Source organism: Pollachius pollachius (genome assembly GCF_949987615.1).
Source record: "Pollachius pollachius genome assembly, chromosome: 1".
In the NCBI taxonomy this organism is placed as follows: domain Eukaryota; kingdom Metazoa; phylum Chordata; class Actinopteri; order Gadiformes; family Gadidae; genus Pollachius; species Pollachius pollachius.
In genome coordinates this window covers 5,209,424-5,224,423 of record NC_136934.1, presented here as the reverse complement: position 1 = coordinate 5,224,423, position 15,000 = coordinate 5,209,424, and the positions used below count along the sequence as shown (strand labels likewise).

General features: G+C 49.6%; 1 protein-coding gene across 1 annotated transcript in view; it reads right to left on the bottom strand.

The window, feature by feature from the left end:
* Positions 1–15,000, bottom strand: part of LOC307086397 (GDNF family receptor alpha-2-like) — a gene marked incomplete at its 3' end in the record, with an annotated part of 59,265 nt that overhangs the window by 24,305 nt on the left and 19,960 nt on the right. The window contains exon 4 of the mRNA XM_079751591.1: positions 11,554–11,971. Coding sequence (XP_079607717.1) covers positions 11,554–11,971 — 418 coding nt within the window. The remainder of the gene's footprint in view (positions 1–11,553; positions 11,972–15,000) is intronic.

Here is a 15,000-nt window from a genome sequence, read left to right as displayed (position 1 = left end):
TTCAGAGCCCATAGCGCCTTCTGTCTTACTGACAGGAGGGCTCCTCTGAATCCTTATTCTTTCTCTTTTCGGTGTCAAATTGGTTGAAAAAAATGCCCAACCCATGATGTCGTTTTGTTTTTCCCTGCTGGTTCAGGGGGCAATATCTGCCCCCCCAGTGCAGCCCCCCAAAGAGGAGAGAGCTTCCCCCTCCCAGCGTCTCTGTTCACGGGCAATTGTGCACAGAGAAAGTCTGCGTGGCTCACAGCTATTTGCCTTCTGAACGCTGCTGGACAAACGCCTGTCTGTTTGGCAGCTCTATAGGCACTCATTTGAATTCACAGCGGCATTCCAAAGGGCAGAGTGGGCAGATGGTATCCAGTGAAAACACAGAGCGGCAGATAGGCAGGTGATAGCGCATTAGTGGGCTACGGGCGACTCGCAAAACTCTCTGTCGGTTCCCGGGACTCGGCGGAGATCATGGAACAAGAGGTGCAATGTGTCAGGGGGAGCAGAGATCCTTGGCATTCGAACGTGAGCCCACACTGTACGGGCTACATGTGGTCAGTCTGTATTTCGTGGAGTTTTTTTGCATCGCTGGGAGATTTGTAGTTTCTCTTCCTTTCCTCCACCATCCCGACGGTCCGTCTCTCTTGGCCTTTGTGCGCCCCGGCCCATTATTAACATCATGCAGTCCCCCCTCGTTCAATGTTATGTCACTGGAGCCAATGCTAAATCAAGCGCGCAACCCAGTACTGTCTACTTGGAAAGGCGAAGGGTGCACACATTATTCAAGGTTATGTAAACTCCACGGAACCCTAAACATGTCACCACTAAAGACATTCCCGGATCTAGTGCGCACGCAGGACGACTGAACGCATGGATGAACCGAGGGGAAGAGCGTGAGCGGCGGAATGATCTACTTCATGTATGGCTGTCCATCCATCGTCGACACGTTACATACTTACATGGCAAACATCAAAACTAGCAGCAAATAGCAAGGTACAGCGACGCAAGCCACGTCAGTTGCCGCAGTGGTCATGAGTAAAATAAACAAAAACAAGTGAGTACAACATCCAAAACTCAGATCAATAAGGGTGCTTCATGGAGAGGGGGCGAGTGAAGAATTGAGCCAAAAATGACAAAAAGTATGACGGAGAGAGAGCAAGAGAGAGAGGGAGAGACGGGGGAAGGAGATAATGACAGGTAACAGGCATGGGGCGGAGTGATAGACGAGCTCCCAGCACTGCCGTTCTGAAGAGATGTGTGGAGCTTTCCGTCCTTAATGCTGTTAGCGGTGTGGATGCCCAGGCAGGCGTCTGGGGTGCACTTGGTGATAACTGTCTCTGTCATCCCGTGCTTAGCAGCCCTTCCTTCAGGATTAAGGGCGGGGTCCGCAAACCGCAATCTTTATGCCGGGAGTGAAAAAGGTGTTTCAATTCCAATTGCCTGCAGAAGCCGACATGCTCTTTCTCTCCGTTTGTCTCTTTTTTCTTATACAATCTCATTTTCCTTCCATCTCTCTACTTACCCCCCCCCCCCCCCCACCCCCCCCCACACCCACTCTAATGTGTAGCAAGCTGAGCACGTTCCCCCCGGTAGCCCAGGTCTGATTAAAGCGGTGTACCGCCGGAGACGCCGCCGTGTGTGAGGAAAAAGGTCACAAATTGACGCGCGTTCCGCTCGCTCGGAAAAAAAAAAGATGCTTACGCGATCACAGGAAGCCACTTCACTTTGATGGCCTGCACTACTGTTAACGGCGGAGATGGAGCACTCAGTCGATGCAATACCTTGGGTAAAGACTACCTCGAAAGGGAAATTCATTCGATTGTGTGTTGACATACTTTGTGTGTGTGTCTGTGTATGCGTGTGTGTAGATGAATATGTGTTTGTGTCCTTGTGTGTGGGTGAATAGGTGTGTGTCTGTGCACTCATAAGTATATGGGTGTGTGTGTGTGTGTGTGTGTGTGTGTGTGTGTGTGTGTGTGTGTGTGTGTGTGTGTGTGTGTGTGTGTGTGTGTGTGTGCTTGTGTGTAGGCGAATGTGTTAGTGTTCGGATGTGTAGGTGAATATCTGTGTGCCTGGGCATTCATAGGTGTGTGTGTCTGTGTGTATGTGTGTTTGTGTGTGTGTGTGTGTGTGTGTGTGTGCATGTGTATGTGTGTGTGTGTGTGTGTGTGTGCATGTTCATGCGTATGTGTGTGTGTTTGTGTGTGTCTGTGTGTGTGGTGTGTGGGTGTGTGTGTGTGTGTGTGTGTGTGTGTGTGTGTGTGTGTGCATGTGTGTGTGTGCATGTGCATGCGTATGTGTGTGTGTTTGTGTGTGTGGTGTGCGTGTGCGTGTGCGTGCGTGCATGCGTGCGTGCGTGCCTGCGTGCGTGCGTGCGTGCGTGTGTGTGATGATAAAAGCGTCCGGCTCCTTCCACAAGCCTCTCTATAGGAGTTACAGAGTAATGCCATCTGGGCCATTCTCCCTCCGCTGCTCCCTTCAGTGGAGACTGGGCTGTCAGGTACAGCAGAGCACACTGTTTCAGCCTGATGTAGGGCACTGTGTACGGCTTAGCACCCACACAACTTGCTAGGTGTGTGTGTGTGTGTTTGTGTGTGTGTGTGTGTGCGTGTGTGCTGGTGTGTGTGTGTGTGTGCGTGCGTACGTTTGGTGGGTGTGTGTGTAACAATGTATGTGTGCATTTGCAGGTGTGTAGGTATATATACTGTATATGCGTGTGTGTGTGTGTGTGTGTGTGTGAAAATATATGCATGTGTATGTGCTTGTGTGTGTGAGAGTAAGAAAGTCAGGGAAAGGGATGAGGGGTGTGTGTGTGTGTGACTGTATGTGTTTGTGTGTGAACTTGCGTGCGTAAGCTGGCGTGGGTTTTTTTCTGTACACGTGCGTGCGTGAGAAAGTCAGAGAAAGGGAGTGAGGTGCTAGTGAGTGTGTGCGCGTATTTTCGCTCGCCTGTCTGCAGTGCTTGTGTGTGTGTGTGTGTGTGTGTGTGTGGGAGGAGGAGGAGGAGTAGGGAGGGGGGATAACAACGTGGAGAGTTGGACCTCCTTCTTTATTTATTTCTCCAGCCTCGGTTCTAGGTGTGTGTGAACGGCCCCAAACTGGGTCAGGTTACCTGTACCGTAATCGATCTCCTCTCTCAGCCGGAGAACTCAATCAAAGAGCACCAGGTGAGCCGGGGAACCGGGGGGACATCAATCAAAGACGCGAGGGTTGCATTGATCCCTCCGGCGGTCAGAACAGAACACGGAGCGCCGGAGACGCCGCCGCCGCGCACGCTCACCAAGCGGCCACGGCCGCCTGGGACCCCAGCGGTTTGTTTGTGCGAGTGTGTGTGTGTGTGTGTACATAACGGTGGTGTGTGTGTGTGCATACCGGTGTGTGTGTGTGTACATAACGGTGGTGTGTGTGTGTGCATACCGGTGTGTGTGTGTGTACGTAACGGTGGTGTGTGTGTGTACATACCGGTGTGTGTGTGTACATAACGGTGTGTGTGTGTGTGTGTACATACCGTGGTGTGTGTACATGTTGGTGTGTGTGTGTTCATACCGTTGTGTGTGTACATACCGTGGTGTGTGTACATACCGGTATGTGTGTGTACATACCGTGGTGTGTGTACATGTCGGTGGGTGTGTGTATACAACACGTGTGTGTTTGTACATGTTAGTGGGACTGTGTGTGTGTGTGTGTGTGTGTGTGTGTGTGTGTGTGTGTGTGTGCATATACCGGGGTGTGTATACACACCGGTGTGCGTGTATGTTCATACCGGTGTGTATCTGTGTACATACCGTGGTGTGTGTACATGCTGGTATGTGTGTGTGTGTGTGTGTGTGTGTACATGTCGGTGTGTGTGTGTGTGTGTACATACCAGTGTATGCATGTGTCCATGTTGGTGTGTGTGTGTGTACATGTCGGTGTGTGTGTACATGTTAGTGTGACGGTGTGTTTGTGTGTGTGAGCGTGTGGCACATTGACACTTCCCAGCCGGATGTAACGAATCCAAATATAGCAGCTTTACATTTGCGCTGTGGACTCAGCATTCGCTGCTAAATAAACATTAGATCCATCAGGAGGGTAAGAGGGTTAGAGGGGGAGAGCGAGAGAGAGAGAGAGAGAGAGAGAGAGAGACAGAGAGACGGATAGCGAGACAGAGAGACAGAGAGAGAGACAGAGAGACAGAGAGAGAGAGAGAGAGAGAGAGAGAGCGAGAGAGAGAGACAGAGACAGAGAGACAGATAGGGAGACAGAGAGACAGAGAGAGAGACAGAGAGACAGAGAGACAGAGAGAGAGACAGAGAGACAGAGAGAGAGAGAGAGAGAGAGAGAGCGAGAGAGAGAGACAGAGACAGAGAGACAGATAGGGAGACAGAGAGACAGAGAGAGAGACAGAGAGACAGAGAGACAGAGAGAGAGAGAGAGAGAGAGAGAGAGAGAGAGAGTGTGAGAGAGAGACAGAGACAGAGAGACAGATAGGGAGACAGAGAGAGAGACAGAGAGACAGAGGGACAGAGAGAGAGAGAGAGAGAGAGAGAGAGTTGAGAGATGACCAATGAGAGCAGCAGGTAGAGGGACGTCCTGTTGTCTTGTCTCTGGAAGAGGACGGAGAAGAGATGAAATACAGCGGAAGATCCGTCCGGCGTCTGACACAGACACCACCCCACCACCCCACTGCAGCACCACCACCCCCACACTCTTCCAGCTCCATCCACACCAGCGTGCTCACAGAGACTGCAGGGAGGAACCAGCTCGTCTGGTGCAGTAAGCCACACAGCCCCGGGACAGCCCTCTTACACAGCAGAACATTGGAAATATCGAATCGAGATCCGTTAGCTTTGATCAGTCTGCGAACAGAAATATTATATAGTCCTGTCTGCAATCGGATACCCTCGGGAAGAAAGAATTCATAAATAAAATAATATATTATTTATGTACACATTTTTCGGTTTAGATTAGTGCTGCAGGATATTAGCCTGGGAACGAGACGGATCTCGTGAGCTCACGTTTCATTTGCTCTGCAGATAAAGTCTGAGACCGACCAATCACAGCCAGTTATCTAATACGAGGCGGGATGAATACGATGACGGTGCAGAGAAGCGCCGAAGAGGCATTTAACAAGACAACAACAAAGATGGCCGCCGCTGATGTAGAACGTTCTGTTGATTCCGCTATCGAGACAGTAATAAACGAATAGGAAGGTTCATTTTCACTAATAGAAGAACAAACGACCACACTTAAAGCTTTTGAAAAGATGAAAGATGAATTTGTTTCGTCGCTCAGCTGAGTCACCTGTTTCGCTGCCATGATTGGCCGTAGGCTTGCCCAATCGCGTCCAGAGGCATTTCGATCGGCACCCGTTGGTGACGCCCCCCACGGTGATCGGAAATGAACCGAGAGGTTTCAGACTAATTGCAGTTTGCAATTCGTCAGGCAATGCCGGGCGAGCAGGATATGAGAAAACCATGCAATATGTGATAAAGGACATTGTCACGACGATATGACTCGCGATACATAAACTAATATGGAGGTGCGCACAGTTCAGATGTATTTCGCATTATATTATTACAATATTAAACAGAATATTGTCAACCAATTTCAGTAATGAACACTGAGGAAAAAACACCTCATCAAAACTTATTTTCAAAATATATGCTGGCAGTAAAAGTACTGATGCAGTGTTTTTTCCAGTTTTTTCCAACGGTGACATATTTATAGTTTATTGACCACAAGCCAGGCAACAGGTTACCAGATGTCTTCAAGCAACCCCAGCCAAAATGTCCCCACCATACGAATATGATTGATGCTATTGCATGGACACAAATCCCTGTGAGTCGTGGTTCTAAGGGCCACCGGCTGGTGCCTAAGATATTAGAGTCTCGTATCGGAGAATGTGATCGAATCCAGCTCTACACATTAATGTTTTACCTAAGAAGACAATTATGAACGTAATCACAGGGGTTACAGGTGGCTTTAATGTAGTGCCCTGCAACACATGGCTGTCTTCTACATTAAACACCAGACGAGACGTACACACTGCGGGTAGGTTTGTGGAATTCCGACGGACGGATCAGCCGCACTCTGTGTGTTTGGTGTCAAGTAAAACAGCAGCCAGACGGTGTTAGAATACGGAACGGCCTAATGCACTGCTTGATAAGAAGAATCAAACATGAAACGACGCGTACTAACTGCGGGTAGGTTTGTGGAATTCAGCCTGACGTGATTTACGCTCGGTCTGGCTCACCTGGGTGAATATGCTCGAACGCGCCCTATCCACTCGACTGGGAACCAGATAGCTTGGAAACCATTAGGGCACGGATAAGCCGCACTCTGTGTGTTTGGTGTTAAGTAAAACAGCAGCCAGGCGGTGTTAGAATACGGAACGGCACAATGCACTGCTTAATAAGAAGAATCAACATCCAGCCGTCTTAATGTAATCAATAGGCGTTTAAAATCAATACAGTTTAGAAGCGTTGTTGAACATCCCAGCCACACCAACACACCCATGGCACGTTTAAATATACTTTATACTGCAGTCTTTTGTGATGGGTTCATCCCGCGTGTTCATGCGGCCATGACCATGAAAATAGGATTTATCGGTCAGCCCCATGACAGCAAAGCAGGGCCATACTGCGGAGTATTAAAATAAAGAGAAAGATCCGCTGCTGATGCAGTCAAGTCTGTGTATTCCCACTGACCCGGGCGCACTCAGGACTCATGACCCCGTGTCGTGTGCTTACCAGCGGGGCGGCGGTCGACCGTCCACGCCGCGATCTGTGGAGATCCATAGCTGTGTCGACACGGCTGACCCCCACACTCTCTATACATACAGGCCTCTCGTTCCTCCCTCCCTCCCTCCCTCCCTCCCTCCCTCCCTCCCTCCCTCCCTCCACAACCTCTCTACATACAGGCCTCTCGTTCCTCCCTTCCTTCCTCCCTCCCTCCCTCCCTCCCTCTCTTCCTCCCTCCCTCTCTTCCTCCCTCCCTCCCTCCCTCCCTCCCTCTCTCCCTCCCTCCCTCTCTCCCTCTCTCCCTCCCTCCCTCCCTCCCTCTCTTCCTCCCTCCCTCCCTCCCTCCCTCCCTCCCTCCCTCTCTTCCTCCCTCTCTCCCTACCTCCCTCCCTCCACACTCTCTCTACATACAGGCCTCTCGTTCCTCCCTCCACACAGCTCTCTCTCTCCCTCCCTCCCTCCCTCTCTCCCTCCACAGAGCTCTCCCTGCCTCATTATTACTCCGCCCTTCTTCCCCTCTCTCTCGCTCCATCTTTTTCATCCCCCCTGTTCCACCGTCGATATCGTGCCTCCCTGTGGTGTTGCGCGAGGGGGAGGAAAAAAAAAATCAATGAAATGGACTTTGGCCGTCTGCTCTATACGGTCACACCGCACAGCAAAATTATTTTAGTACTTCCAAGTTCAACTCAAATGACATAAAAGAACTGAAATCAGGGACAAACAGGGTCTGTTTTGGAGTCTCACTCATCAGAGTTTAGAATTATCTAAAGGCTGATTGCAGACCCGCTCAGATGTTGGTGAACTGGGGCAATTCACTAACTTTCGCATCATCTTTTGTCGACCAATCATATCGCTGGAGGCGGAGATCCGGGAGCGGGTAATTGGCTATTAACAACGAACACAAACTCGGCCAGCACTAGTAAACTGTTCAAAGTTGTCTTTAAAGGGTTCAGATAAACACTGTGCCGACCAGCCCCTGTAGAAACACTTATTAAAACCCCCTTCTCAAAGCTTCACTCTCTCTCTCAAGTTTTCTTCAGAAGAATATCCCCGTAATGAGAACAAGAGTAACTCCGCCCTGTTCAGTTGTTGGTTCCTAGCCCAGTTTCTGCGCCATCTCTCCCCCTAGAACTTCTGCCACGACATAGTAGGAATGCTGCATCCTCGATTAGAGTCAGAGAGGCGTCCTCCCCCAGGGAGGAATGACCTGCTGCCTGTGATCCTCTGCTTCCTTTATCACCACCTCTCTGGTGGGGCGGGGGGGGGGGGGAAGAGTGGAGCAGCGATCACTCGTTTGCCGGCCTTACTCCTGGTTCGTGTGTCCCATATTTAATGGCCGGTTTGGGTTGTGGTTCTGGAGGGAGGGTACAGATGTGCAATTAAGGTGCACTTTAATTTGGCTGCGGAGATAAAAGCGTTGCGCTCGGGGTTCGTTAGGTCCACCAAACCGTTTTAAGTTTTTCTTTGTTTGTACGACATACATAAACCCCCGCGCATAATGAGCAGAATAATTCATGTGACACGTGCAAATATAAAGCAGGCCTTTGGATGATGTTTTCTGTTTTACCGCGCAGGGATTATTGCCAATTTATCCGATTAATAAATCGCTCATTTCTCAGACCGCTCTGTGAGATCAGGGGAAGGGCGATTTCAAAACTAAAGGGCGGAAATGTACTAGACGTCCCCGGACAGAGGAGAGGGGAGAGGGGACGGACAAGCCCGGTCTGTCCCCTCACGGTGACTTAGAAGACACAGCGTCTTACATCACCCTGCACTCAGACAAATGGGGGTGACTTCTCTGTCACTGTTAGAATATATCACTGGACGACGATTCCTAAGGGCACCTCAAAGCAGGGTTAAATCTCCCATCAGAGAACAAGCCCTAGCAACAGCCCACCACCAACCAATGGCACCTCGGGGTAATTGGATCTTAGCTTTGTTTTTTGTGTTTGGAGCTCGGGTGTGTGTTTCACTATTGACTGACCTCCTGCCCCTGTATATGTACATATAGGATGACATTTTTCAGTGTGTGTGTGTCTGCGTTAATAAATGTACATGATAGTCTGTTTGAGTGTGTTTGTGTGTGTGTGTGTGTGTGTGTGTGTTTGTCTGTGTGTGTGTGTGCATGCTAGGCTTTTAATGAGTGTGTGTGTGTGTGTGTGTGTGTGTGCATGCTAGACTTTTAATGAGCGTGTGTGTGTGTGTTTGTGTGTGTGTGTTTGTGTGTGTGTGTGATTCAACCTGCCCCTGTATATGTATGGATAAGTATGGATGCTATAGTCAAAGTGTGCATGTGTTAGTTTGTGTGTGTGTGTGTGTGCGTGTATGTGCATGTGCTATGCGTGTGCTTGTGCGTGTGTATGTGTGTGTGTGTCTCAGCGTGTCTGTGTGCGTCTGTGTGTGTGTCTGAGAGCCTTGGCTCCCATCGCCCTCTCGACCCCAGCAGGACAGCGGCCCACCGCAGGAAGTAATGAGCTTCAAGCGGCCGGTTCGTAAATCTCAATAAGATGGTGACCCCCACCCTGGCCAGGGGGTCAGAGGTCAGCTGAGGTGCATAAATAGCATCGCGGCGCACCAGAAGCTCATAATGTGTAAATCATAAACCGGTGCTGAGAGAGGAAGAGCCTGGGGATGGACTCGCTTTGCTCTCAATAAACGTAGCAATGATAATAAGTGTTGTCGGGCAGTGGAAGTCGAGACTACTCTCCTTCCTCTCCTTCTCCGTCAGACAACAAGGTAAATGTGACCGGCTGGGAGAAAAAAAGATTGGACACAGTGGATTGCTGTGCCTGGCCACGCTTGAGTTATCTATTTCTGCTGCTCGCACAAACACTAAAAGCATATCAGGGGGGGTGGGCTGGTGGGGGGGGGGGGGGTGTCTCTGTAAACAGGGAAGAACCGCAGAAGACATCATGACCCCTAAATACATACTCGCACAAGTGTCCTTCCACGATTCGACCGAGCCGCCATGTTATGAAACACGTTACGTGAGGAAACTAATCATTGTGACCCGGAGAACATTGAAGAGGAATCATAATGTGGATACATAATCACATCTATAGTCACACTTTAGTCATCAGCGGTATATAATTAGCATGTTCACAGCAGATGCCCAAAACAAGAATTTATGTGAGAAAAACATTTTGATGGACTATTTTTAATTCTTATGTTGTGTGTTGGGGATGTATTTGTCATTGCTTGTGATGCAGAATCCCCTTGACACAGTGTCAAATGGATTCAAAGACCAGAGAACACAGAGAATGTGAGGTGAAAAATACACTATAATTTACGCTAATTATCATTATATTTGATTATATACAGTCATGGAGAGAAAGGGAGAGAGGGAGAGAGAGAGAGGGAGAAAGAGAGAGAGAGAGAGAGAGAGAGAGAGAGAGAGAGAGAGAGAGAGAGAGAGTGTGTCTGATATAGAGAGGGAGTCAGAAGGTATGAAATATATGGAATTAATCCAAGGGAAGGTGGAAGAGGAAGAGAATAATTGGAAAAACAAGTGCGTCTGAGGCCAACAGGGATGTCTTTGAGCTAAGGTTGGTCTGCCTTCTTGGGAATTCAACCCACAAACAAACACTTTTAGGCAGCAAGCCTCTGTCCTCAGATTGTATCAGCTGTTGAACCATCTGTGACATGAGAAAATGGAAAAATTTGTCAAAAAGGTTCCACTATACCGATCAGTCGCCCAGAATGGGTGTTATTTCAGGAAGCCACCCACCCCGTACTACCCTAACCCCTTCGCCGATCTCCATTAGGCTTACAAATGAGCTTTTAAATGCATCAAATTATTCAAATGTCCAACACTTTCTAAGCTATTACACTAATGGATGCTCGCGAATCTCCTTCGACCACTTAGACGGATAGCCCCCCTTTTCTCTCCCTCCCCATCGTCGGCTATTGTACAAGCGTCTCGGGGGAGGGGAGGGAGACGGGGGAGAAAGAGAGAGAGGAATGTCTGACAGTCGGTTTTGTCGATCGAGCAGCCGCCATGTTTCACCTGCTCGCCATGGAGACGGCACCAGGGGGACACGTCGCGGCTGGCTGGAGGTGAATTGAATCCGCTCACTTAAATCCAACAGAGGCTCCGCGCTCCCGATGCCCACAGAGTGATCCACTAATGTTTTGCTTCTCGGCTTAATTGAGCGTCGTCCCTTCCACTCCGTCACACGTCTTCATCCTGTTTCTAATAGGCACAGGCCTCCCTGAAACTCTAATTACTCTCCTGGCAACGGCACAATGGAAGAATATCAAACTTGAGGAACGCCACGGGAAGATGGAAACGGTCGAACGGGACGTCTCCTCCGTACCGCATGGATTCAATTTCCTCAGCTTTTATTTTCCCATTCCGCGTGGACACTATGCGGAGTGGATTACCGCTCGGCTGACGTGTTTGGCCAGGGCTTATTTGTGTGTGCATGATTTAAAATGGGTCCTTCTTTCCAAAAACGGTCCCAACAAACATGTGCACGGGAACATAAACACAACACATGAGTATTTATGTAGACACACACACACACCCACGCAGGCACGCACACACACACGCCTACACACACGCGCGCGCGCGCACACACACACGTGCCCACGGCCATACACAAACGGCCACACCCACACATACACACACACACGCCCACGGCCACGTACACACACACACACACACACACACACACACACACACACACACACACACACACAGACCATCCATGTCCCAGCTACCCCCAGCACTTGCATATTACAGAAACAAAACCGCTTAAGTAGAACAACACCCCCCGCCCCTCCGGTTGCCCCCCTCCCTCCCCCCCTCCGGTTCCCCCCCCCCCCCCCCCCCCCCCCTCACCTGCAGAGTGGGTCTTGGCGGCAGACTCGGCGCAGCTCCAGGCAGTTGGGCCTCACCCTGTCCCTAAAGGAGCAGTCGGGGACGATGGTCTGCCGCCGGCGCTCGGCACAGCCCCCGTGCAGGCAGGGGCAGAACAGCAGCTGGTGGCTGAACTCGGGCGGCACGCGCTCCAGGAACTGCCGCAGCGCCTTGTGGCAGCGCTTCCTGTTGCAGGTCTCGCCGCCCTTGGCCGCGTCGCCGCCGCCGCCGCCGCCGCCGCCGCTCTTGCCGGAGCTGTTGCAGGTGGCGATGTAGGCCGAGCGCTGCTTCTTGCAGGCGGCGTTGAGGTTGCAGGCCTTGGCCGCGTCCAGGCAGGGGTTGCAGTCCTTGTCGGCGTCCGGGCACTGGAAGCGGCTGGGGGCCACCGCCGTGTGCATCCCTGGAGGCGGGGTTGGATGGGGGTCGGACCGGGAGGTTTGGAATGGGGAAAGGTTTTTTTTCCGGTGGTGGTTCATGGTTGTGAACGATGCAATGGTGGCACACATGGGGAGGTTCTGTGTTGAAAAGAACCTCAAACTGAATCTGTTCAGGGGAAGTCTGGTTAAAACGGTAGTAGAGTTGTAGAGCATTTATGCTGAAAGATATACTTTAACATCGTGATATCATTATATATACTATGAATATAGTAGGGGGGCGGAAGCGTATAAGTGTGTCACCTACTTCCTACTCGTCTACAGATAGGGCATTATCGCATTTTTCAGTTTACTTTGCTTTTTTGAATTTCCCAAGTCTGAAATCGAACTAATCCAATCCAAAGCGCACCGGTAAGCGCTCTCGTGCTGAAGAAGGTCAGCGCCCACGTGCCGTTTAACTAACTCCTACCGTACGCTCTCCTGCTGCACTCTCTGATGTAAGCGCTTTATTCTTACACCGTCGTGTACACAACGCGTCGGGCACCACCAATGAATCACTCACGTCTATTTCGTGTTTTGATCTGAAACGGATGGAGGAAGTGTTCTTAATTGGATGCTGGTTTATTTGTGCATTGATAGACATTCATGTTGATGATGTGACGTTACTATATTACTCACAGTACCATTTTTGGCCATCTTTAATTAGAAGAAGCAGTCTGTAACAATGGGTAGGCGCAAAAGGGGGAACTTTGGCAAAAATAATGCCACGGTGTGACTAACACGTCTCGCAGCTTATAGACAGGGGCAATACACCATGTCAGACAAACCCAAACGTGCTGAAAAATGAAACATTTGACACTTACATTTTGTATTGTCAGAAGGCGATAACACGATCACGGCTAAGGTGCATTTAGTTGCTGTTTGAAGTCCTGAATGTACGACTGCTGCGGTAAAAAAACATCCCCACCAGCTTTATTTAGCTATCCCGCAAAATAAAAACCCTGCATCGCATCTGCTGGTGGCATCCTCTCTATAGCATTCAGCCTATATTAAAGTTAACCTCCCTCCTCTCCCTCAAAGAGATAATGATATTTCAGAGGTCCTGATGGCACGGTGACACCCACAGAGATTCATCTCCTATTCAACAGAACCAATCACCATTTGTGTCCATCAGACCGCCTGCAGCAGAAAGAGGACAGGCGTGGATTTAAGACAGCATCCCTAGAGATGTCTGCATTGTTTCCATTCGGATAACATGCTTTACATTCTATTATAGAAGAAGGCGCTAGACTCAAAGAGACACATAGCACAGAGTGTGCAGGAAATAAAAACACATCAACAAATGAAGAAGAAGGTGGATTTTTGAGGACTCTTATCTCAGATAAACAGAGCTCTGTACCGGCAGAAGTAAAGTAGAATATCATAATAGCAGATTTGATTAAAACTAGGAATACAGAGTTTTTAAGCAAAGTGGTTTTGGTATCCCAAATTATTTTCATTTGTTTGTCAAGGACTGTATCAAGGTGTTTTTTATGCCAAGAAATGAATATTTTTATAGAAATGATTATCCCGTTCAGCTGTGCTGTGCCTTTGGTAATAACCCTGTATCGCTGTTATGGAATCGACGAGACGACAGCATCATAAAATTATAGATTAAATAGCAAATATGGATGGACTTAACGGAGGACCCTATACAAGATTTGTGTGACCTGACAGAATGAATATACAATAAATCTAGAAGACTGTGCACACCGCCGAAGTCCCTGAGGTCATCATCCCCTCTCTGTCATTGGGTGTGTTTCCTAATATCGACCCTCTATTAATTACCACAATACAGGGGAGAAGACGTTCAAACTGAATACCTCGACGGACAGATGAATAAATGACATAGCATTAAACACTCCCGGCCTGTCCGTGGTGATCTCTAATCTCTCATCACGCGCGTCAATAAATCAATCAAGGATGGGTTAACAGGCCTAACCCACATCCACCGCCAGTGTATTCCTCACACAAACCCGAATCAGCCACAGCCTGAAGCCTATAGAACGATGAAGGCAAATATTCCAAAGGCCAAAGAGCAATGCAGCCCCAATGCCATGGCATTATAGACACAGCCGGGCTGACAGAGAGCGCTGACACTGGCCTCAGGCATCAGGAGGTCAATGCGGGGGCCAAAGTTTAAATAAACTGGGGCGTTTGGATTGAAAAAGGGCTCTTGGGGGGGCTCTGGGGTTCATCTTTAGGAGCTGGGAGGTAGTGCAGGGGGAGGGGGGTTAGGGGGGGGGGGGGCGTGCAGCCAACTGGCCGGCATAACATTGATGGATTGCAGCTCCTGAATCTGCTCAGGCCATCTGCAGTCTCTAATATGGGCCACTGGGGCGTCGACGTGGAGGGAGGAGAGGAAAAGGATGAGCATTTAAAATGGTTCAGATCGCCTCTCCGTTTCCTCAGCCTTTTTTTCCTCGTATTTTTCGTACCACCTCTGATTGGGGAACTGAGATGAGTATTTGCTCTCTGCATCTTCAAAGATGCCCTGAAGTGAGCATGAAGACATAAAGCTGCACTGATGGCTCAGAGACACCAGCAGCGCGGCTGTTGTGGGAGAGAGAGCAGGAGGAGGAGGAGGGAGGCAGGGCAGCAATGGGAAATGGGTGGGGAAAGACGCAGTATTGTGTTAGTGTGATAATTGATTTTCCGAGTGCATTATCATGAAGGTTTTCAGCAAACACACTGTGTCATAATGCGAGGGGAAAGGGGGTTCATAAGTCAACGATAAGCAACTTGGAAAATGGAAATAGCTTTAAGAGCGAGAGCGAGATAGAGAGCGAGAGAGCGAGAGATAGAGACAGAGATAAAGAGAGACAGAGAGACAGAGAGACAGAGAGAGAGAGAGCCAGAGAGCCAGAGAGATAGAGAGAGAACTGAAGGAGTTGATTCCCGCGGATGATTATTATGACAGAGAGAAGAGGACATGCAGGAGAGCCACTTTAAGCAGGCAGAGAAGTGCCTGCTTTCAATTAACCCAGCCCCATCCTGCACATGTCTGCAGCTCGCG